Source organism: Heliangelus exortis, chromosome 2, assembly GCF_036169615.1.
Source record: "Heliangelus exortis chromosome 2, bHelExo1.hap1, whole genome shotgun sequence".
Lineage (NCBI taxonomy): Eukaryota > Metazoa > Chordata > Aves > Apodiformes > Trochilidae > Heliangelus > Heliangelus exortis.
The window spans coordinates 142,854,664-142,877,166 of NC_092423.1; the positions used below are offsets into that span (position 1 = coordinate 142,854,664).

At 36.8% G+C, this 22,503-nt stretch overlaps 1 protein-coding gene across 5 annotated transcripts in view; it reads left to right on the top strand.

Moving 5' to 3' along the window:
- Nucleotides 1-22,503, top strand: part of PHF20L1 (PHD finger protein 20 like 1) — a 56,373-nt gene that overhangs the window by 19,141 nt on the left and 14,729 nt on the right. For all 5 annotated transcript variants that reach the window (XM_071738416.1, XM_071738418.1, XM_071738419.1 and 2 more), the window contains 8 exons: nucleotides 4,754-4,836; nucleotides 8,696-8,948; nucleotides 10,968-11,153; nucleotides 11,364-11,570; nucleotides 16,742-16,798; nucleotides 18,113-18,217; nucleotides 20,955-21,119; nucleotides 21,494-21,675. In XM_071738416.1, coding sequence (XP_071594517.1) covers nucleotides 4,754-4,836; nucleotides 8,696-8,948; nucleotides 10,968-11,153; nucleotides 11,364-11,570; nucleotides 16,742-16,798; nucleotides 18,113-18,217; nucleotides 20,955-21,119; nucleotides 21,494-21,675 — 1,238 coding nt within the window. The remainder of the gene's footprint in view (nucleotides 1-4,753; nucleotides 4,837-8,695; nucleotides 8,949-10,967; nucleotides 11,154-11,363; nucleotides 11,571-16,741; nucleotides 16,799-18,112; nucleotides 18,218-20,954; nucleotides 21,120-21,493; nucleotides 21,676-22,503) is intronic.

The following is a 22,503-nucleotide window of genomic DNA, read 5'->3' on the forward strand; positions in this document are numbered from 1 at the left end:
GACTTTCATGAAACATATATTCACTACAGTCTTTTACTTGGAATTTTAAAGCAATTTATACGTAGTAATACAAGTAATACAAACATGGTCATGAATCAGAGAATGGTCTCAGACTTGACGTGGTCCTTTTAGTTTTCTAGGAAGGTAACCATTCTAAATTGATGGTTTTCTTGAGTATGTTTTAAATCCAGTTGCTCATGAGCTATATGCCACTACTTTAAAGCTTTAGCTAGCTGCTGGAAAACTTGAGTGTTTTGTCATATTTTGTAGTAAAGCAAAACAGTTCCTGAAAAATGTTTACAGTATGTTGTTTAAATGGACAGAGAAGCTTTTGACACAGGTCTCCGAGAACATCCTCATAGGAAAACTCAAGAGATGTGGCACAAACAATTGAACTGTATTCATTACTGGCTCAACAACAGGGTTCAGAGGGTTGTGATCAGTGGCACAGAGTCAAGTTGGAGGCCTGTGGCCAGTGGGGATCCCCAGGGTTCAGTACTGGGTCCTGTTTTGTTCAGTGTCTTCATTAACAACCTGGATGAGGGGATGGAGTGTAACCTCAGCAAGGTCACTGATGATATGAAGCTGGGAGGGGTGGCTGATACACCAGGAGGCTGGGCTGCTATCCTATGGGATCTGGACAGGCTGGAGAGCCAGGCAAAAATCAGCCTCATGAAGTGCTATAAGGACAAGTGTAGAGTCCTTCATTTGGGTAGGAATTACACCAACCACCAGTACAGATTAGGGAATGATCTGGATGACAGCTGCATGGTAAAAAACCTTGGAGTCCTAGTGGACAGTAAATACTACATGGGTCAGCAATGTGCCCTTGTGGCCAAGAGGGCCAATGGTATCCCAGGGTGCATCAAGAAAAGTGTGTCCAGCAGATCTAGAGAGGTTCTCCTTGCCTCTGCTCTGCCCTGGTGAGACCACACCTGGAATACTGTATCCAGTTTTAATAGGACAAGAAATAATGGGTTTAAACTAGAACATGGGAAGTTCCACCTCAACATGAGGGGAAACTTCTTTACTGTGAAGGTGACAGAGCACTGGAATGGGCTGCCCAGAGAGGTTGTGGAGTCTCCTTCTCTGGAGGCTTCCAAAACCCACCTGGATGCATTCCTGTGTGGCATGCCCTGGGTTATCCCCTGCTTTGGCAGGGGGATTGGACTCGATCAATAGAGGTCCCTTCCAACCCCTAACATTCTGTGCTTCTATGAAAACAACTATACAGCTATAGAATATATTTCAAACTATTGAAAATAGAATAGTAGATTATTGGTCTTTTAAAAGGCATTTTATTCCACAATTTAATAGAAATTACTGACTGTGGAAAAATTATTTCAATTTGTATCTCTCTTCCCCCATGCCTCACAAAAAACTGTGTTCCCAGCATTGATCCTGTTAGTATTTAGGGAAAGGGAATATGTTTGTTCTGGGAAAGTATCAGGTGTGTTTCAAAAGCTGAGTGGAGACAAGTTATCAAGTTCCTTCCTTAACAGTGGGGCCCTTGGACAAACAGCAAGATAGAAATTAATTCTGGTCATTCTTCTAGTAAATAGTATTCTGTGTGAAGTCTGACAAACTTCTTTTTGCTACAGATGAGAGGGGGGTTTTGTTTTGTTGTAGATAGCTTATGGTCATTCATATAAATAGTCTTACTTGTTTCTATGTGCTAAAAATAACCTGATCCATTAAACTACATGATAAAGTTTTTTCAGACTTGTTTTAGCTGGTTCAGCCTTTCATAGGTCTGCAGCTGACTGAATGTTTTTCAGTGTGTGGTTCCATTTCAGTCTCACAATCAGTACTTCAATCTAAAAGAGAATATAAATGGGCCAATATGAAATATGATATGAAAGAAGCAAACCTCAGAAAAATCTCCAGAATTTTCTTTTCTGGAAGGCGGCTTATTCAGTACTGAGTTTAGTTGAGATATCTTATTTATGTGTCATTTCCACTCTCCTTTGCCCATACTGCATACACTGTCAGTTAAGTTTCAGTGTAATTGCTGCCTTGAGCAGTAGAAGTACAAGCTACATAGTAGTGATAAATATTTAGAGCCCTGTTAATTTCTCTCCTGTATCACTTAGTAAAAGAAGATACCAAAACTAGTGGAAAAAAACCTGTAGCTCTAGAAAATACATTTTTCTGTGCTTGTGGTTACATTTTCCTTTCTTAAGGAGCTCTGTGAGAGTAAGAGCAGTGGGATAGGGTCATGCACATTTAACTGAATAATCAGAAAAACCATGTTGTAGCCATTGACTTAGTTATAATTCTAAGAACAATGTCTTGTCTCTCTCCAAGACAGCATACAGTCCATTAGCAAAGAATGTGTTTACCTTTTGAATAGTGAAAGTGAGTTAATCTTCTAATTACAGGATGAGATTTGTTATGTTTGGTAGTTACTTTGTGGAACTGTTGTCAAATTAATACACTTCTGCAGCTCATGGTATAGTAGGTTTTTGTTGTTGCATGCGACAGTATTTTGAAAATCTAACTGCTGATGATCAAACTTCCTCTTACTACCTTCAAGTGTATTTCTTACACTTCTATAGGTATTGAAGTATCTATAGAATGTTGATTGTGTCTCTGGCGTGAGCTTTTAGGTTCAAGGGAAATTTGAGAATCATTGTGGTGTGCCCATCAGAATGGCTACAAGAGAATCATAAAGCACTGTAGCTGTAACTGTTAGTCTTCTATGACTATACTGAGAAAACAGAGAAAATAATGTAGTCATTCAATGCTGTTGAAGGAAACTGTTTTCTGGAGTTTAATTCAGTATCCAGTATTTGTTACAGAATGTTCTCCTTGTCTGCCTCAAGGGCCACAGCTGGTGGTGTTCTCTCACCACTGAACAAAAAGGAGTTGCAACATTTGCTCCTTTTTCTTCTGCTACTGCCACTGAGGGAAATCATATTTTTCTTATGACATGCTGATGCTGACAGAGGATGGTGAACCTGTAGTCCTTCTACTGTAGTAGCTTGTAGAGTAGTTTTGCCTTCCTACAGGCTTGGTAATTGGTTAGAAAGATACTTAATGGAGTAGAGAAGAAGGGAATAAGAAGGGCTATATATTCCCAGGTCTGACAGAGCCTGTGTTCATTTAATGTCTTTCTGAGCACTGAGAATCTAGTTAGAAATAGGAATCATAGAATTGTTTGGGTTGGAAGGGACAACTTGTCCAATCTCCCTGCCATGAGGAGGGACATTTTCCACTAGACCAGGTTGGTCAAGGTCTCATCCAACCTGACCTTGAACATTGCCAGTAATAGGGTATCCACAGCTTCTCTGTACTTGTGTTATGGATTGTAGCTTGTTGTTTAGTATTTAAAACTCCACTTAATTTTGAAATATAATTTATACTTTTCAATGTAGATGTATGGTTGCCAATGTAAAGAACATTTTTAGTTTTGCCCCTTAATTTGAACAAGATAATTTGAGTCACAAAGGTTTATTTAGAACCATGAAACCTGAATCTTTCATGAAGCCTAGTGCAGAACATAAATCTTACCTGATAATTTTATTTGTATTAATACACTAGAGCTAAGTAAGTTTCTGCTTTTCAGTTAACCTTTAAAATTGATCAGTTTACACCTTTTTTTATGACTGTGGAATAGTTTATTTAAAACATAACTACTTTACAGTTAACTTAATCTAACATGAAGAGTAAATGAAAAAAAAATACCTAGTATTTAATGTGGAATTCTGAAATGTGGTAGCTCTCTAGCAAAATGCTGGGGGTTTTTTTGTGAGCATTTCTTTCCCTTTAAATGTCCTAAGAACTTCCTGAGAGCCCAAGCTATGCTGATTTATAATTCCTTGGGTATTGTGCGCTGTAAATTAATTTTGAGCATATCTGATTTTTTTCATGGAACACAATAGTAATTTCCTGTGGCTCTGTCAGGTCCAGTGATTCTGAAGACTCAAACACTGCACTCTCAATATTGACACTCCAAGAGATTATAATAAGTTTTATTCATATTTGTGGGTTTGTGGATTTTCAGTTTTTGTCAATTTTTGTTTTGCACAGAATGTTTTTTGTCTCTTTATACTTAGGTAATTGTGTAAAGCAATTCCTCCATACTTAGTCAAAAAAACCCCAATACTCATTTTTTCGTTGCTTTGTCTTTTACAGATTTTTTTTTTTTTTTATTAGTAGTGCTACTGTATATGAGCTCATGAATGAGGTGACATATTCTGATGCATTTGCTCCCAAACTGGTCTTGTTATTGAGGTAATTTGGGAGCTCTGTTGCTGAGAATATTCATTTGGAAATTAAATCCTATGTTCTCTCTAAGAGGACTTTGTATGTGTTAGAGGTAAGAAGTAGTAATACAAATTCTGATTGGAATTTCCTAAAGACTGGAAAGGAGAGAGAAAGAGAAGTTTTAAAATAATTTTCATCTCTCAGAATTTACTGAAGTATCATGGGCTTGATTTTAAAGGTGAAGTGCTTGGGCTTTAAAAGGATGATGAGGCATTATGTTACAACTGGTAATTTGATTTTTGCCTTTCTTAATGGTATTGCCAGAGAAGTACCTCTTGTGATAGGCCACTGTCATGGGTCCATCCTTTTAACTTTTTGTTTGTGCTAGTATGGAGTGCTCAGATTCATTTAGAACTGTGTCAAAGTGAATTATGTTGTAGACTTAAGAAATTCATGTTTCCTGTTTCGCTCTTTTGCTTTGTTTTCCACAAATTCTTGTTGCAAGCTGCTTCTAACTAAAAATCTCTGCAATTTCTTTCCTAAGGGTTATTGGCATCCAAAGCTGTTGTTGCGGATGGTGCTGAAAAAAAGGAGGGCAACAAAGAAACAGCTCCAGTGCTGGAGCAGGTATGAAATGGTAGAGTTTGATTCTTTTGCAAGGTTCCCACTGGAGTGTGCCATGGAGATGTAGTAAATACAATATTCAAATTTGCCCCTTCAGATATAATAGGGAACTGAAAATTGATCTTATGTTTACATTTCTGGCAGAGCCAGAAGTATAGCATTTAATTGTCTCTAAACACAGTGTTGACTTTAATTTCATTAATGAGCTGTTGTGTTAGAAAGGAACAGAAAACAAACAAAAAAAAATGAAGTCTCCATGCAAGAAATGTGAGACCAGCATCCCAAGGTCAGTTTTGTATCTGGATCCATGACCATGACTATCTTAGGAAGTGGCCCTTACACTAATTTGTGTTTGGAAGAGGATTTTTTGACATCAAATAGAACTTCTTTTAAAAGAAGCTTCTTTTATACTGTAAGAATTTGGTGTTGTAGGCTTCTGTGTGTTTTATGAACTGCTCGATGAGCCATACATTTTGCAAGGGCATATATTTTAATAAATACAAAAAAGAAACTTTTAAATAATGTTAAGGGTCTGATTTTTAAACCTGCACATTTGCTGCCATTTTATCTTTGGCTTATTCCCTTGTGTTCAGGCATTGCTTGACTCCAAGCTGTGCATTATCTTGCATCCTAAAAGGGCTGAATGCCTAAGCATGGTAAAACAAGCTAAGGATGAACACTAGTCTTGATTCAGGACATCTTTGTTTTCCAGTGATTTGAATCAGAGCCTTAATGTAGTTTTAATACAGCTTTTTTGTATTAATTTTCATTATTTTCAACAGCATCATTTGAACAAAATGGCCTTGCTGCCTGCAATTCTTAAAAGAGCACTTCTGTTCTTTAGCCCCGGCACACTCTATGAACAGTCCCTACCCCAACCTTTATTTTATATTTTGGTTGTACTGGTTCTTTAGAGCTGATTTATAATTGTGTTGCTGTGGTTTTTCCATTGACACTGCATTGGATGTGAGACTTGTCAATGGAACACAATTTTCTGTTCTTAATGCTGCCACTGTCATGGCAAACTGAGCCCCCACGGTGTCAATGCATTGACCAATATTTTGCATAAAGGTTTACAATGTATTGACATAACATTCCATTTCTCAATTTTTTTGCATATTAAAGATGCTAGGATTTTATTGCTACTGTGTGTCATATTTTCAATGTGCAAAAAACTGTGAAATGGCTTTTACAGCATGTTGTTTTTGGAGGAATCATTACAATGTAAATCTTACCATGCAGAATCCCATTACGGTGAATGGGACTTTGTGGTTTATAGAGACTGTGTATGCAACAGTATAAACTACAGTGCATAGTTACTGAAACCTTTTTGTTACTTCTTAGACTTAGTAACTCGGCTGTTTATTTTATTGATTAGCTATAAAAAGGATGTCTCTGTCACTGTTTACATGCTAATGGTCTGAAAAAAATAATTTTTTGGAACATCTTGTTAAGCTCCTTTAAAGAGGCATCTAAAATCCCAAATTGTCCTGTTCCTTCACTTCTAAATAAAAACAGGAACCTCACAAATATTTAAGTTACAGACTGTGAGGAGGAGTATTTTTGAGCTTAAAGATTTTTTCACTAAGTTCCTGCCCAAATTCAGATTTAAATGGCCGAGTTATAAACCTCCCCAAAAGGTTTTCCAGTAGCAAAGCTGACATTCCTTAAAGGTGTTGTCTGCTACTGCTATAAAATTGAATGGGTAAAATATCATGTAGGGTTTTTTTAATAATGTAATACAGAACATGGTAGAAGTATTCAGGCCAATAGCCGAAAACTGACTCTGTTGATGGAAGTTTATTTTATTTATATTTATATATTTTTAGTTTACAGTTGTCTTAAGCCCAAAACCTCAGATGATTAGTTGCAGATACCGTAGTTTATTTAACTGTATTAGGGTATGTCATGTTCTATTTCCTTTTGACCAAGACCTGATTAGATTAATAACATTATTGAATTAAGGTTTTTAATGTTAATTTGTCCTGTTAAGAGGTTAAGCACCTTATCAAGATATTAATTTAATTTTTTTAATCTTGTTTAAATAACTTTGTAATTTGAAAGTAATGGATGCTGTAGTAATGTCTTTCACATCTGTGAAGATGAACAATAAAATTGTTTACTTACAAGTTACGACTCTAATTAATTTCTGGTAGTATCTCTCATAACCAGCATAGGTTTACTCTAAAGTTCATGTAATATTTTATAGAAATTAATAAACTGCACTTAGTACATGTGTATTTGAATTACTCAAAGTAGAGCTGATGTCTCCTGAATGGGATGTTTTGCACCGGATCTTTACATGGTATTTCCAGCAAGCTATTCATGTAGCATTCAGGAGTGCCCTTTTACAAACAGAATGTGCACTTACGGTTTTTTGTTTTGCCTTTTTTTGCCTTTTTTTCCATCGGAACATTGAAAGTTCCAGTGGAAGATAAAATTGTGTCTTATAACAAACCCAGTAATAAACTCAAATCGTCAGATATGTGATGTTTTTAGTTTGAATGAAATGGCACACACATTCTAGAAATACCTTTCAATGGTCATAGTTATGGTTTTGTTGTTTGGTACTGTGCTGTGTGATGTAACTGGGACAAGAAAGGGTACAGGTTTAAGAAAATATGTTCAGATACTGTAATTTGCTGTTGTTGGGCAAGTTGTAACACATGCATTCAGTAAAGTTGGAAGAACTTCCTTCCAGGCAAAAAGTCTGTCAATGCATGTGAATTGTCTAAAAGTAATACTTCAGTATATGTTTTAAGAAGGATGAAAACTAATGAAATTGGGAAGCTGTATTCTATGTTGGTTCTTTTTTTCCTTAAAAAACTGCTTTAACTCTTTATCTGCTCATTTTCCTTCAACAGTTAGCAATCTATTTAACCCTGTGGTGCTAGAAGTTGTGATTTCTTTGTGTTTGCACAAACATATAGTGTGGTGAAATCCAGGCTCCCAGCACTGAAAGGGGTTATGTGAGAGTGTGTTCAGTATTTGGAGACTTTTTACTGTTTTCAGACATGCCTTAAAGGAGCATTATCAACTTTTTCAGGTTTTTCTCTAAAAACTGTATTTGTGTTAATATTTTCCCAAGGGAGTATTTGCTTTTTTTGTGGGGGGGGGGGGAGAGGGGGGTGGTTTCTTTGGTTTTTTGGTTTTTTGGGGTTTTTTTGTTTGTTTATTTTTTTGTTTTTTGTTTTTGTTTTGGGGTTTTTTTGTTTTTTGTGTTTTTTTGTTTTTTTTTTTTTTTTTGCTATGGTCAGGGTAATTATTGTGAAGAGAAAATCTTGGCAACATTTTTTATAACTGCAATCCTCTTAACAAGGATTGCTTGATCATAGTAGTGTAAAAGCCTGTCAGAATTCAAGGAATATCTGAATGATGCTCTTAGTCGTATGGTTTAGGTTAAGGTAGTTCTGCAAGGAACAGGGAGTTGGAAGTTGGAGCTGGTAGGTCCCTTCCAACTCCAGATAATTGTAGATCACTTTGTGTATTCTAGTTTTTAGGAAGCATTCTCCAGGTAACACTTTGAGACAGTGCTTACAGTCCTGGTCTGCTGAATATGAAGTGGCAGAAGCTAAAAAAACTGGTGAATTACAAAAATGGGAATGGAGGAAATTTTTTTTTCCAGATATTTCTGGAATAGTAAGAAATGAGGATGTTCTGAATGCTGAAATAATTGATATTGCTCCTTTAAAAAAAAACTTTAATGTGATGCATTTTAAATAGTCTTCATTTGTACTGAGAATAATGTTGCTTGAAAATGTGTGTTGAATACTAAAGTTGCTTTTAAAAAGATCAAAATAGATTACAAGAACTACAGCGAAGAAACCGAAATAAAAGTATCAATTTTTTATTATTTATTCAGGAGATTTCACCTAAACCACAAAGTCAGAAAAAAAATGAAGCTGATATTAGCAGTTCTGCCAACATTCAGAAACCTGCACTGTTATCCTCAACTTTGTCTTCAGGAAAGGCTCGCAGCAAGAAATGCAAACAAGAATCTGGAGATTCTTCTGGGTGTATAAAGCCCCCTAAATCACCACTTTCCCCAGAATTAATACAAGTCGAGGATTTGACGCTGGTCTCACAGCTTCCTTCTTCTGTGATAAATAAAACTAGTGAGCACAGACATTTTAAAAAACATACTGTAATTACTTATAAGAGATATACAGAAATTTTTGGGGGTTGTAAATGGCTGTTGCTTTTAAAAATTCATCTGCTTTAAATAAAAGGTCCAAGTGGGAGAAACAGGGGTAGCTTAGTGTTTTAAAAGTAGAGTCACATAATAAGGCATAAGAATTACTCTACCAGAAGTAATATATTTAAATAATTAATTTATATTTTGAGTCGTGGCTTTTCATGGTTGGCTTTCCCTCCATCTTAAATTTCCACATTAGTATTAACAGTGGATACAGGAAAAATCAAACCTCTCTTCTGAAGCGGCCTGATTCATTAAAAAGAAAAGACATACACTTGGTTGTTAACCTTTCCTTCTCTAAAAAATTCTGCCTTCAGGAGGCTGGTGTGCTGTTCATATTGGCTGTGGTAGTCTGCACCTTATGTGATATTTCCTCCAAATATGATTTGAAAGAGAAGATGGGTTCAAGATCTGTGGGGGGGGGGAAAATAAAAAATGGGATTTATTTGTCTGAGAACAATGCCATAGGTCTTCAGTGTCTTAACATGTGTAACTGATTTGCAAAGTACCAAAACATTGGTTGTCAGAAGGACAGGGAATGGTTTGTGCTGCTCCCTTGAATATGTGATTTATTTATTTATTTATTTATTTATTAATATTAAAGTATTTCTGCAATTTTGGAGATTATGCTAGGTTTTTAGTGTTGCTTAGGGTCAGGCTATTTGTTGTCTGAAGATTGTTAAATGGTGAGGCCAACAGGTTAAGTGTGGGTTCCAGTAGGTCAAAAGCTATGTTTTTGCTTCACTTACAGTATAGTGATTGACGATGGAAAACTATACCTGCATCATCTGTTCCCCATAACCTTAATTTGATAATTCCCCTTAGGAGATAAGTTTCTTTTAATCTTTTCTCACATAATTTTAAATGAATGAAAAAGGGAGGGGTGCAGATTCAGCCACGAATTTATTCAGAATACATTGGTGTGAATTTCATTTTCTCCCCACAAAAAGTTAGCTCTCATCTGTTCTGTAATGCACCTTCCCTCCCCACCCCTAAAATAATGGTAAGTTGTTTCCCTTGAGCATGTTTGCATTTTGTATAAAGCTAGACTTCATTGTAGCATTGTTTTAAAAATCAAATGATTTAAAAATAGGTTACCTAATAGCTTATATCTTGTTAGTATTTTATCTTGTGCTCTCAAGTCTTTAGTACCTCTAATAGAAATACAGTTTTACTGTGTCTATTTTTAAATATGTACATTTTTGTATGCATCTAAAAGCTGTTTTAAGAAAAGGAGAGGACAGTGATTTACAGTATAATAATGACTTAATTATTTTTCTAAGGCAGAGTGGGAAACTGGGTAAAATTGGAGAGGTGTAGTAGAGTGTGGGTTTTTTGTTTTTAATGAATCAGGCCTATGTTAACCTATATCAATCTCCCCCCCCCCCCTCCTTTTTTAAGCACAAAGTTGGGGTTTTCTGCTGTGCCATATGTTGGCAGTGTGCATTTGAAATATAGATGGGGTATTGATATAAGGTTAGCAGAAGATGGGATGTAGGATATAAAATAAACTGCTGCTTTTGATTATTTAAATTGTATGTTGCCACTATCCATGACTTTTTAGATCTTTAACTGTGATAATTTGTTCTGTTTACTGTTAAATCTGCTGCCCCCTTCCATTATAAGTAGCCTACTCTCATGGGTTATATGGGGGGAATGCTTATTGTAAATAAGCTGTTTGCCTATCACAACAGCCTTTATTAGTGGGGAAGTAGATGCCCTAATAATGTATAATAATCAAAAAGCAGAATCATGTCTTGAGCATGTCTTTTTTTGCTCCTGGTAGTCACAGCTTTTTATGACTTTTACCAGTTCTGCTGTGATTACCAGCTTTGCAAATAAGAGCTATTAAATTACTCCCCATCTTTAGCTCTCAAATACTGCGGTAAGGTTATGATATATCTCTCTGCTTCATGAACATTGAAAGATCTCTTTTTAGGTCCATCACAGCCAGTGAATTCCCCTAGATCCTACAAACATAGCCAACGGAGAAGAAGATCACAGCGTTTAGCCACTTGCTCCTTGCCTGATGATTCTGTAGAAAAAGTTTCTTCTCCCTCTTCAGTTACTGATGGAAAAGTGTTCTCCATCAGTGGTCAAAACCAACAATCATCAAAATTGGAGGGTAATGTATCTTAATCTAATAAAGAACTGCCCAAGAGAAATTGAATCATAAAAATTAGACCTTTCACGGTTTTCATCTAATGGCATATTTTGATTTGTTGTAGCTAAAGCTGTATGCTGTTCCTTTTTTTTTTTTTATGTAACGCTGCAATCCAATCTGTTTGTTCAATCTAAGTATCTTTTTTAATATTGCATTTTTTCTTTTATGTAGTACCTGATGTTGCTCATATGTCACTTGAGAAGCGTGGACCATGTCTCCCTCTTGATTTAAGCCATAGTTCGGAAGTTACTGCACCATTATCCACAGAATCCACTTTCCGTAATGAATATCCCAGTAAAGACAAGGAAGATATTCAGATGATTACATATCTTTCTTCCAAAGCAGTAACTGATGGAAGAGTAGCTACAACAGCGTCAGGTAAAGAGATTCAGTGTACAACCAGTTAGGTTTGTAGTTGTAGGGTCAAAATGTGTGTGTTCATACAGTCACATGTAAAAAGGGGATACTCTTTTTTTTCCACACTCACAATCCTGCCACTCTTTCTTGGGTCCACCCACTGCATGTTCTTCCTCTTCTGCTGGCTTTGAGGTGCATTAGCATTTTCTAACACACTTTAGGGAAGATCTGAGAATGTACAATATAAAAAGCAGTATTTATTTAAAAAATATTTTATATTGTTAAAACTTGTGAAAATTTTCTATGAAGTTTTTTTTTACTAACAAACTAATATGTGCTGAATCTAGATGTACTCACTGATCTTCAAGCTTAGCTTTAAAACATTACCTTAGTAACATTCTCTGAAGCAGTCAGCATTCCTCTACCTTTGCTTCTGTTTGCAGTGGGAAGTTTGTCATTTGGTTGTTAAAAAATATTACTTGAAAATATTTGTGAAAACTCTGAAACTTACATAGACTTGGTTCACCTTTAGAGTTTGCATAGAGCTCAGGAATGGAACTCTGTGCTGCCTCTCACTTCGTATCAGTTTACTGGGTGCTGTGGTTTAAGTGAATCACCTGGGTACAGGCAACTGAGAGATCTGGGGTTGGGTTTATGCAGTGGTTTGCAGACCCTAGAAGTGGGATGTTTTCAGCCAGTTTATTTTAGGTGTACATATGCTTTTTTACTTTCATAAGTAAGCATATTACCTGGGTGAGTATCATACCATTCTCAATTGGCCTTCACGAAAGCATTCTCAGCCTTTTTTAAATGAGAAAGTTGCTCAATAAAATGAGGGAAAAAATGTAATTATTGTACTGTGTGGGGAAGTCATCAGTGGTAAGGGAGGACAACATGACCTTGAAGTATCTAATTTTGGCTTTCTTAACTTGTGAGGAAAAAAACCCCAAAACTTTGCATTAAGCTGATTGTGTAGCTGCAGTGCTCGATAGATCAGTGAAGCATTTTGTTAGGGCCCCTTACTGGGTGTCCCACCTACAAAAGCTCCCACTGAAAGTGTAAAGTGATCAGTTCATCAGTTTGTAGCATATCTGTCTAACCTCAGGTAAAAAAAAGCAGAGCAGCATTTTTGGATCAAGTTTGTGTAGATTAACATAGAAGGCTGTAATTATCCTTTCTCTCAAAAACCCCAGTCTATTAATATCTTCAACTAATTTGCCAAAAGAAGGGCTGTGAGAATTTGTAACTAGCTGCCACTTAAGCTTTTAAAAATATTACTTAATTTGTTGAGTGAAACCACGTGACAGTCTTCATTTGCCTTTGATGCACTGCATAGTAATTGAGTAGAAGATTCCTGGGAAAATTACTTCTGTAAAAGTCCTTTTATCTCCTGTCTTCTGCCATTAAAAGAAGGGGATTTAGGAGATGTATATTTGCCCACTCATAGAGCAAGACCATAGAAGAGCCTCCAGTTACCATCTGTGTCTTGTTTATTAGAACTCAGTTACTAGGAATGTAACTTCTGACTTCTTTGATATGTCTTCTAGACTATTTAATATGTACTTGATAGTGCTGATGGGTATTTATTTTAAAAATCCCTTCTGTCATGGGACTGGCTTGGACTCTAGGCTGGTTCTAAACCCACCCATCATCCATGAGTACACTTGGACCTTGTTGTTTCTTGAACTTGGTCTTGGCCACAGCCTATTCTGATTAAAGAAATAATATTTTAATATTTCATTTATTTATGACTCAAAAATACATGACATGCCCACACACTTTATGTCAGGGAAAACAAGTGTCTTGGGGTAGTTAGCTGAAAGCAAGCAAGAGCTTTTCTTGTCCTCATCCTTCCTGAAGAGGTTGTTTTGTGCAGATTCTTTTATTAATCTGTAGTATGTATTTAAAGTACATTTAGATATGAAGTTCATCCTATACTCAAGAAATTCAAGCAATGTTAATTATGACAGAATCATTAATGATCTTGTCATGTTATCATTTAAGTTGTATATTGGAATGGATGTTGAGATTCCTGTTAATAGGAAAGTTGAAACGGAAAAAGTGATGGAATAGAATATCGTGCAACAGCCTAAGTCTCCATGTTGGTACAATTTATTTTAATTCACTGAGCTGAAGTAATCAGTGCTACTAAAAGGCTGCCTGTGCTCCTGTGCTTGCTTGTTCCTCCTCTGCTGTGCCTGTGCTCAGGGGGGTTTGTGTTGCTTCACCATGCCAGACCAGGAGAGGTAATATTGGAAATGTGTCATAAAGCAGAGTGAAAATTGCTGTGGTTTGCATTTGTTTATAGTCTGAGATCAGACTTCTGGTGAAAAAAATTGATTGTAGAACAATGACATAATCAGTAATTTATCAAGTCTGCTCTCTGGGTGTCTTACTTCAGAGTGTTAATTGCAAACCTCCCACGTTTTACTGTGTAGGAGGTGGCTGACTAGACTCCTCAACAGGAACAAGATTGCCATTGAAAGCAATATCTTTAAAAGATTGTAATATTCTCTTATATTTTATAAACTAATATTTTTCTTGCAGTATTTATTATCTGCCCCTCAGATTGTGATTGTCTACTTCGAATTTTGTGGTTAGTTGTAAGGCATAGTGATTACACAGTTGAAAATGAGGGTTTCCAAGCATTAACACTTTATTTAGGATTTGAAAATTTAAGATTCTCAATCAAGAATGGCTTCTGATTTTTAAAAGCTAAAGCCAAGAATACCCTTTCCATGTATGCAGGTATAAAATGAATGTTTTACTATACTCAGGTTATTATACTCTTAGTCCAGGGAGCTCTCATGGAGACGGATATTGGTGTGACTGTGGCAGATTTTTGCCCATGATTTATGTTCCCTCAAACAGTTATTTAGTTACTGTCTGATTACTTTGTTAGCTGTGTTTGTCTTGCAAATTACAGCTATACCAAAGTTTGTGTTGTGGCTATCAGTATCAGGGCATGTTTGAATGTCTGAGGTCAGAATTTCTTCTGAATAATTAAGTTTAAATACTAACTCATCTAATATTGAGACCAAATGTCTCTTGGGATGGCTTATATGGGAGTTATTATCCCATCTTTTCATGAAAATGGCAGTGACCTAACCAAATTATGTGTGTTTGGGTGATTCTTTTGTGCTCTTTTTTGAAACGAGACAAGATGTTGATAGCATGATGATGTGCAGAAGCATCATGTGTTTTTCTTTTACTGAGGTGCTAAAATATACTCATTGCTCTACAGATGGCAAAGCAGCTCACTCCTGTAACACAGACAAATGTTAATTAGGAAACCCAAAAAGGAGTAATCTGGTAGTGGTTTATGTCAATGATAAGTATCCCAGCAAGCTAAGTCTGCTTGAAGTACAGACTAGGGCAAGAGCCTGAATAGCACACTAATCTCAACAGGATTATGGTCTTAGGTGAGATGATTGATTTGAGGTAGTGGAAAGGCTCAGGTAGCCTCAGCTGTGGTCATGCAGCTTGTGTCTTGTATTAGAAGCCAGAACAGAGGAGCAGCTGCTGGATAGATTGCATGGGATGGGGGCATCTTGAAGTGGGGAACATCTGCATTCAGAAGTGCTGCGTGGCATGGTAGGTGATGTTCTACCTTCTATTGCTCTTGCTGTCCCTGTGGCTTTCTTCCTCTCTGGCATTTTGACTGCTTCCCTGAGAAGTCTGCCTGGGAGCTGGAGTAAGTTCCATATCACATGTATGTTGTATCTTAGTAAAATTGGGTTGGTCTTGATGACTAGCAGGTGTTTTTCAGGATTTTTTATTTTTGCTGTTCAGCCCATGAGTTCTTTTTTTGTGCTGATAGTTTTGTTGGGCTCGTGTTGAGAGATACTGAAGGTGACTGGTGCCTCCAAGTGTTTATAGCTGGCACTAAAAAACTTCAATCCCTTAAAGCTTTGCAGAGCTGCATTTCCTTACAGTATGTCCTTGCAATGGTTCTGAAATGTACTTAGTGTTCTGATTAATAAGATGCTTTCCCAGTTAAATTTAAAAGAAACTGAAAGCTTTCCAGTATTGATGAACAGAGTTTTGAGCTGTGTCAAGTAATGTTCTTCATAAATAACTTTGTTATATTTTGCTTATTTGAAAATTCCATTGTCTTATTTGATTATATTATCACTGAAAATTACGGAAGTGTTTTGCCATGTCAGTTCCTGGTTTGCATCAGGAAATGTTAAAAAACACCCAAGTATTTCACTGAATAAACTTTTCTGAGTAGTGCAAGGTGAGAATTGTCAGTATATGGTGCTGAATTCTGACAAATTATCCTAGTATTTTACATGCAAGTCAGATGTGGATTCAATATACACATTAAAAACAGTGTATTTTTTATGATATTAAAATAAATGAAAAATGCGATAAGCAGAAGTGTAAATTTTATACATAGCACTAAAAATGTAGTGCCAGAGCTTAGTTTGTGTTCACAAAATAGAACATTAACTTAAAAGAATATTATCAATGTCAGCACCTTTAACCCTTACTCATTACATTGGTTTCTATTACAGTGAAAGAAAAAGGAAACAAAAAGGCTTCCAAGTAACTGCACTGTAGACATTACATGTAGTTTAACAGTGAGTGCAGATTCCAAAACCAACAAAGAAGCTTTCTGTGGCATGTATTGTCCTGTATGAAAGACTAAGACCTAGGCATTCATATGCAGTGATTATATGTTAAGTGTGATGATATTATTACCCAATATTGAGGTTTCAGTGGTCTGACCCCACCAGTGATGTGCCTGCAGTCCTTCTGGAATGCCAAGTAAACCTCTCCTCTGGCTTTCAGCACCTCTCATGGAAATGCCTTTAACCTATAGTCTAAAGTTACCCAAAGGGAATATTAAAAAAAAGAGGTCTTCCACATCAGTGAGCTTTGAAGGGACAGAGATATAAAGTTCTGTGCCCATAAAGGAGAAATATTTTGAGAATCTGAAGGAGAAAATATTAAAGAAGGTGAATGAGAAGTTCAAGCATTCAGAAGTTGTTAAACCCCAATGCTTTTTGTTTCCAGTGGTTTAGACAATGAGTAATCATGAAGTGATGTTAAAAACAGTTTTATTGTTTGTATGTTTCTGATTACTATGTACCATTAGGACTTTTTATGGTCTACTGACTTTTAAAAGAAAGTGGGTCATCAGCCAGACGTTGCACTTATGTCATGTATTCTTTTTCTCTTTGCAGGTGCAGTAAGAATGGATAGAAAGGGAAAACTGGAGGAGAAGAGTTCTTCGACATATGGTATGTATAGAGCAATAATATTTTTAGGTAGAAAGGAAAAATTCTCTTAACTCGATGTCTCTGAAGAGCAAATGTAGAAGCATAAGACGTTTCCTGGGCCCAGAAGCACTTCTTTTGTTTGTTGAATTTAAAACCAGTTCATATATTTATCTATGACAAATTTCTAGTTGACTAATAATGTTACTTTTTTAAAAAATTGAAGTATCTAAACCAGAATTTGGAGGGATCCAGAAGTACCTATGAGAGGCCTGAAAACAAAAAGCATGTGTTTTTGTTTTTGGTTGTTTTGTTTTTCTTGGTTGAATTAGTGATGCTGTCTTTATTTCCTACTAATGATGAGTTTGAGGGGGGTGGGGGTAGGAGAAAACCGTTATGTGTTATTAGCAATACATTTGGCAGTTCTTAAAAGAAAATCTGAATTAATGGAGCTTTGGATTTATTGTGTGTTTAAAAAAAATGATTACTACTATTAAAAGTGGACAAGAATTCTTAAGTGATTCTGTCTCGTTGTTCTGTTTCTGTATTCCCCAAGATGATAATAAGACTCCAGGAAGCAATCCTTAGATACTAACTTTTAAGAATTATTTTCTGTAATTTTCTTCATTATTTAACTTACTGCTGATTGCTGAGAAGATGATGATGGAGTGACATCATTGTGTGATCTGTTTTGTCTGGGGAGAATTAACAGGATGAATAGATTTTTTTTGAGACAAAGTACTTGTTCTCATGCATAAACAGTGCTTAGGATTGTATAAAAATTTTCTATCATAATTTATGTATCATAATTTATCATAATTTATGTATCAAATTTTGGTCAGAATCAATTTTCTGTGAGGATGTTTCTGTGTAGTAAAAAGTGCTGACAGCATCAGCACTTTTTTTAATACTGAAATTTCCTTCAAACGACTCTGTAGTAAATACATAATATGTATTTAACACAATGTTATTTTTTAGCATGGAATTTTGCACCTTTGAACACTTAATCTTGCCCGAGTCCTCTTATTATAAGCTATGGGTAAATGTTATAAGCCTCTTAAATAATGTCAGTTGTTTTGTCTGCTTTGCTTTATCTTTGTATTTCTCATCTAAAAATACTTAAAAATGGTAAAATGTTACTTGTAGAAAGAGATACCTTTGAACCATTCTACCAGCAATTAATGAAAGACATACCCAAGATATCAAGTAAATTAACTGAATAATTTTGATATGATTAGGCAACTGGAATACTTAATTTTAGATGTCAGGTTTAGGTTAGCCAAATGAAGCAAGAAATGTGGAATGGCACTATTTTATAATGTTTCATTTTTATTTCAGGTAAAAAGAAAGAAAAGGAAAAGGAGAAAAAAGAGAAAAAGGAGAAAGATCATAAATCTAAACAGAAAAAGAAGAAGAAAAAAAAGAAGAAATCTAAACAGCACGGTAAGTTAAATTTACTTTTTTTTTTACATAAGAAAATCACTGCATTCTGGAGGTAGATACTAAAGCATGTTTCTAAACAAAATGAGCATAAAATCTTAAGAATCTCATAGGATATATTTTAGCCTGAAGTGTTAAAAGGACATAGGTCTATGACCTAATTTTTTGCTATTTATAGCCTGTCTCTAGGTAATAGACGGGTATTTCATAGATGACTTTTCTTCCTTCAAAAAATATGCTCACTTTTCACATCTCTGCAAATTCTTCATTGGAAGCTTTTGTAAACACAATCTGTAGATTAAAATTAGTTTACTATCTGGTATGTTGCTGAGTATCAGTGGTTCACTGTATAAAATGCAGCCCCTCCTTAACATTTAATCCTTAACAGCTGAGGTTGGCATCCCTGTTGCAGTAACCTTCTTGTCTTGACAAATGGTGATTCCTTTTGTCTTGTCTCACTTTCATATTCTGATCGCTCAACTTTTTCTTTTCTTTGTTATTTTCATTCCCTAGAGAGATTTTTTTTTTCTGATATGAGCCTCTAGGTATCTTAAGCTTAAGCTTAAACCTTTCAGACCATTTTGTGCTTTTTTTTTTCTCTCCTTGTTTGTGAAGTATTCCTTGTCAGAGTGGGGTTCCCTAACATAGCGCCAGCCCTTTTGTAGCTCTCCTTGGCATGATTGCTGTGGAAAAAATAAGCAATGTTTGGGTTTGTTGTTTTTTAATAAAAAGATAACTATCATGCTGACCAGTGCAGTTTCACTGTTTCTTTCTGTTTTTTTCACCTTTTCCACATCTTTTGATTCTTTTAATCTCCTATAAAATCATTGTACAAATCCCTTGGTTTACCTTTTTATTTTTTTTACATTCAGTGCAGTATACACTAGAGGAAAATAGATAATGGTTGTATCAATATATAAAGGTCAGCACTGCTGTATTGCTGTGGGCAGAAGCTCCTGGTGCTGTCTGTGCTTCTGGCCTCCTTGAACAGCCTCATCCTGCTCCCCTCTCTGGCCCAGCAGGAAGAGAGGTCCACTATATGTGAGAATATAGAGATGGATGCACATAGATATATGTTTGTATGTATAATGTGGATCCTTCCAGCAAGTGGGCTTAGATGCTGCCTGTGCAGGAGCTGCTTCTGGATCCTATGGATTCTGACATCTTCCCAGTTGCTGGCACCTGGAGATGAAAGCCCCTGGGGCCACAGTCCTACTTTCAGTACAGACCTGATCTCTCCAAAGGGCACATTCCCAGAGCTGGCCAGGACTCCGCTGTAGCCCCTGAGGCACTCACACCCAGAGCTGGCCCTTGCAGACCCACTCACCCCTTCCTCCCAGGCCACTTCTCTGGACCAGCTTGATCTCTGCTAACACTCAGACACTTGTACTGCCTCTGGGTGCTGCAGCATGAACTTGTGGGCCTCAGTGACTGGAGATCCCTCCTAAGTGGCTGGCACTTCAATCACTCATCTGGTCTCTCCAGGTGCTGGAACCACAGATGCATGGTCCCTTTGACCAGGGGTCTGATTCTGTTTGCTGGTGCTCACACCCCCATTCACACACCTGTACACTGAATAGGGAGTGTCTCACATGATTAAGAGTTAGAAGTGGGTTTTAAGAAGAATCACAGAATGTTAGAGGTTGGGAGAGACCTCCCTAGATCCTTTGGTCCAACCTCCTTGTCCAAGCAGGGTCACCTAGAGCTCATTGCCCAAAACTATTGTCCAGATACCTTTTATCTCCAGGGAGGGAGACTCCAACACCCAGCAAAGATAGGTGCTGATCAGAGGTAGGGAATGGCCAGACAAGTGTACTCACAGCAAACTATTTAGGCATGGCTAGTGGTTTTGAATCTCTTATTCCTCCATTTTCCTCACACCATTTCCTCCCCACATCACTTGGGCCCCATCCGTTGGCCCCCACTGTTGGTTCCTTCCCTAAACATGCCCCAAATGATTTTCTGCTGTATCTCATAGTTTGCCCCACTCCTGTGCTCCAACAGCTGAGTCTAGAAGGTGATCCAGAGAAGTGCTCTGAGTAACACACTGATGAGTTTCTCATCTGGATACTGGAAGTGTTGGGATGACCCTGGGAGGGGCCTGAGTAGGGTGTGTTTATTGTCTGCCTGCTCATCATACTCCTCAGGGCCAGTGCATGCCCTCCTGGGATGTTCCTGGGCCCATCCAAGGAATGATTGTTCATCCATCAATGGCCTATGGCTCCTGGGATGGGCCTGGGAGCATCCCAGGAGAGTTTTCTTTGGGCTCCCTCTGCTCTTCTGGAGGTGGGCTGACAAGCTTTTGTCACTTAACCTGACAGTCTGCAGCTAGCAACACTGCAAGTGCTACAGACAGACCTAAGGCTGAAAGAGAGAGTGAGCAGCAGCATCTGTAAGGCTGGCAGATGGCACAGGATGAATTGTGGATAAAGACAACTGTAGAACTTTCTAGGAAAAAATATTCCTCTGTACATTTAAATAAGGGGGAAGCTAAATGTGTGTTGCTTGTCTCAGCTATTAAACTTCATTGTGTTTCTTAAGGTATTTTTTTTAATAAAATCTGTTACAAAGCTTTTGCTGTTTAATATTTAGAGTTTCATTATCCTGTTCCTTCAACTGTTGATATTCTTTACTTCTGAACAGAATGTTGCAGCACACTTAATTTATGGTGTTTTTTTTTAATTTGCTAAAAAATTTATTTACTTTTGTAACGGTGGCTTATTTTCTTTTAACTTTTCAGATTATTCAGATTATGAAGATAGTTCTGTTGAATTCTTGGACAGGTGCTCCTCTCCCTTAACACGGTCCTCGGGGAGCTCCCTGACCTTGCGCAGCATGTTCTCAGAGAAGAATACATCCTACCAGTATCCAAGAGCTATTTTGTCTGTTGACCTTAGTGGAGAAAGTAGGTTGGCTGAACAGCAGCTTTTTAGTTTGTAGGTTTAATTCATTAAGAATTTTAAGGAGAACAATTTGGTTTGTATTTGGGGTTGTAGCTTTAAACGCGGTAACTGACTTATACTTCATTTTTAAAAATCAAAATGCTTACACAACTCAAGGTCTTCTGTATTGTGCTTGCCTCGGTTAAGTGTTGCTTTTCTGCTTCTAAGGAGATGGAAAGCATTTTGCAGAATTCATCAAGAAATCTAAAAAAAACAGCAGTGTGTTTGGGAGCAATTTTTTTGCTATTTGCAGGTTTAGATTTTAAACTATCAAACCCCCCTGTGTTTCTGTAAAATTGTCTCTGCACACAGTTTCACATGTATTTATTTTTACTAGACCTTTCAGATGTGGAGTTCTTGGATGATTCCTCTACAGAGAGCTTGTTACTTAGTGGTGATGAGTACAATCAGGACTTTGATTCAACTAACTTTGAAGAGTCTCAGGATGAAGATGATGCTCTCAATGAAATTGTTAGATGCATTTGTGAACTGGATGAAGAAAATGGCTTTATGATTCAGGTAAAAAAATTTGAGGGGTGGAATGGGTTCTCCATGTTAATATCTTGCTTCTGGTGGTGCTATTTTGATATGTTGGAAACTGAAATTATGTAGAGAGCTGTAAATGGAAGGCAACAATAACAGAATATTTCCATGTTCTGCAGTTGGCATGGCTGTTTAGTGTATGCAGAACTGTCACTTGAGGATAGGTTTTCTCTAACAAATCAGTACATAGAACAGGCTTGTTAGGAAAGGTGACTTTTTTCTTTATGGGCAATTGATAAATTTGAAGTGAAGTATCCTTTTCTGTACACAAATCATTGCTTCTGTCCACAGACCATCCCGATTATCCCAGCCCTTCTGGTTTGGCCCTTGTGCTTTCCAGTTCAAATTGTAGGTACCCCTCTGGTCACTGTAAATTTACCTCAGTTCTATCCAAGATCCCTGCTTCACAGACATTAATATTGCCAGCAACTGTGATGTGTTTCTCAAACTAGAAATCACTGGCTGGTTTGGAAAACTAAGAATTTAAATCTTGGTGTAGAAAAAAAGGAAGAAGAGTTTTCAGTGCATAGCATTCAGGTGCTGGATTGTAACTTATCTCTGCTAATTTATTTTGTACTCCAGTGAGGGGAGTGTTTTTCATTAGTAAAGAACAGTTTGTCTCAAGGAATTCATAATATAGAAATCAGATCAGATGCAAACAGCAGTGAGGAAGAACTCAGTTGTCTGTAACTTAAAAAAAAACCCAAACAACCATGAACTCAGTTTTCCCCACTCAAAACCCAGGTTTGTATGCAACTATTAATGTGGTACAGTTTCTGTTCAAAACATGGGACATTTCAGTTG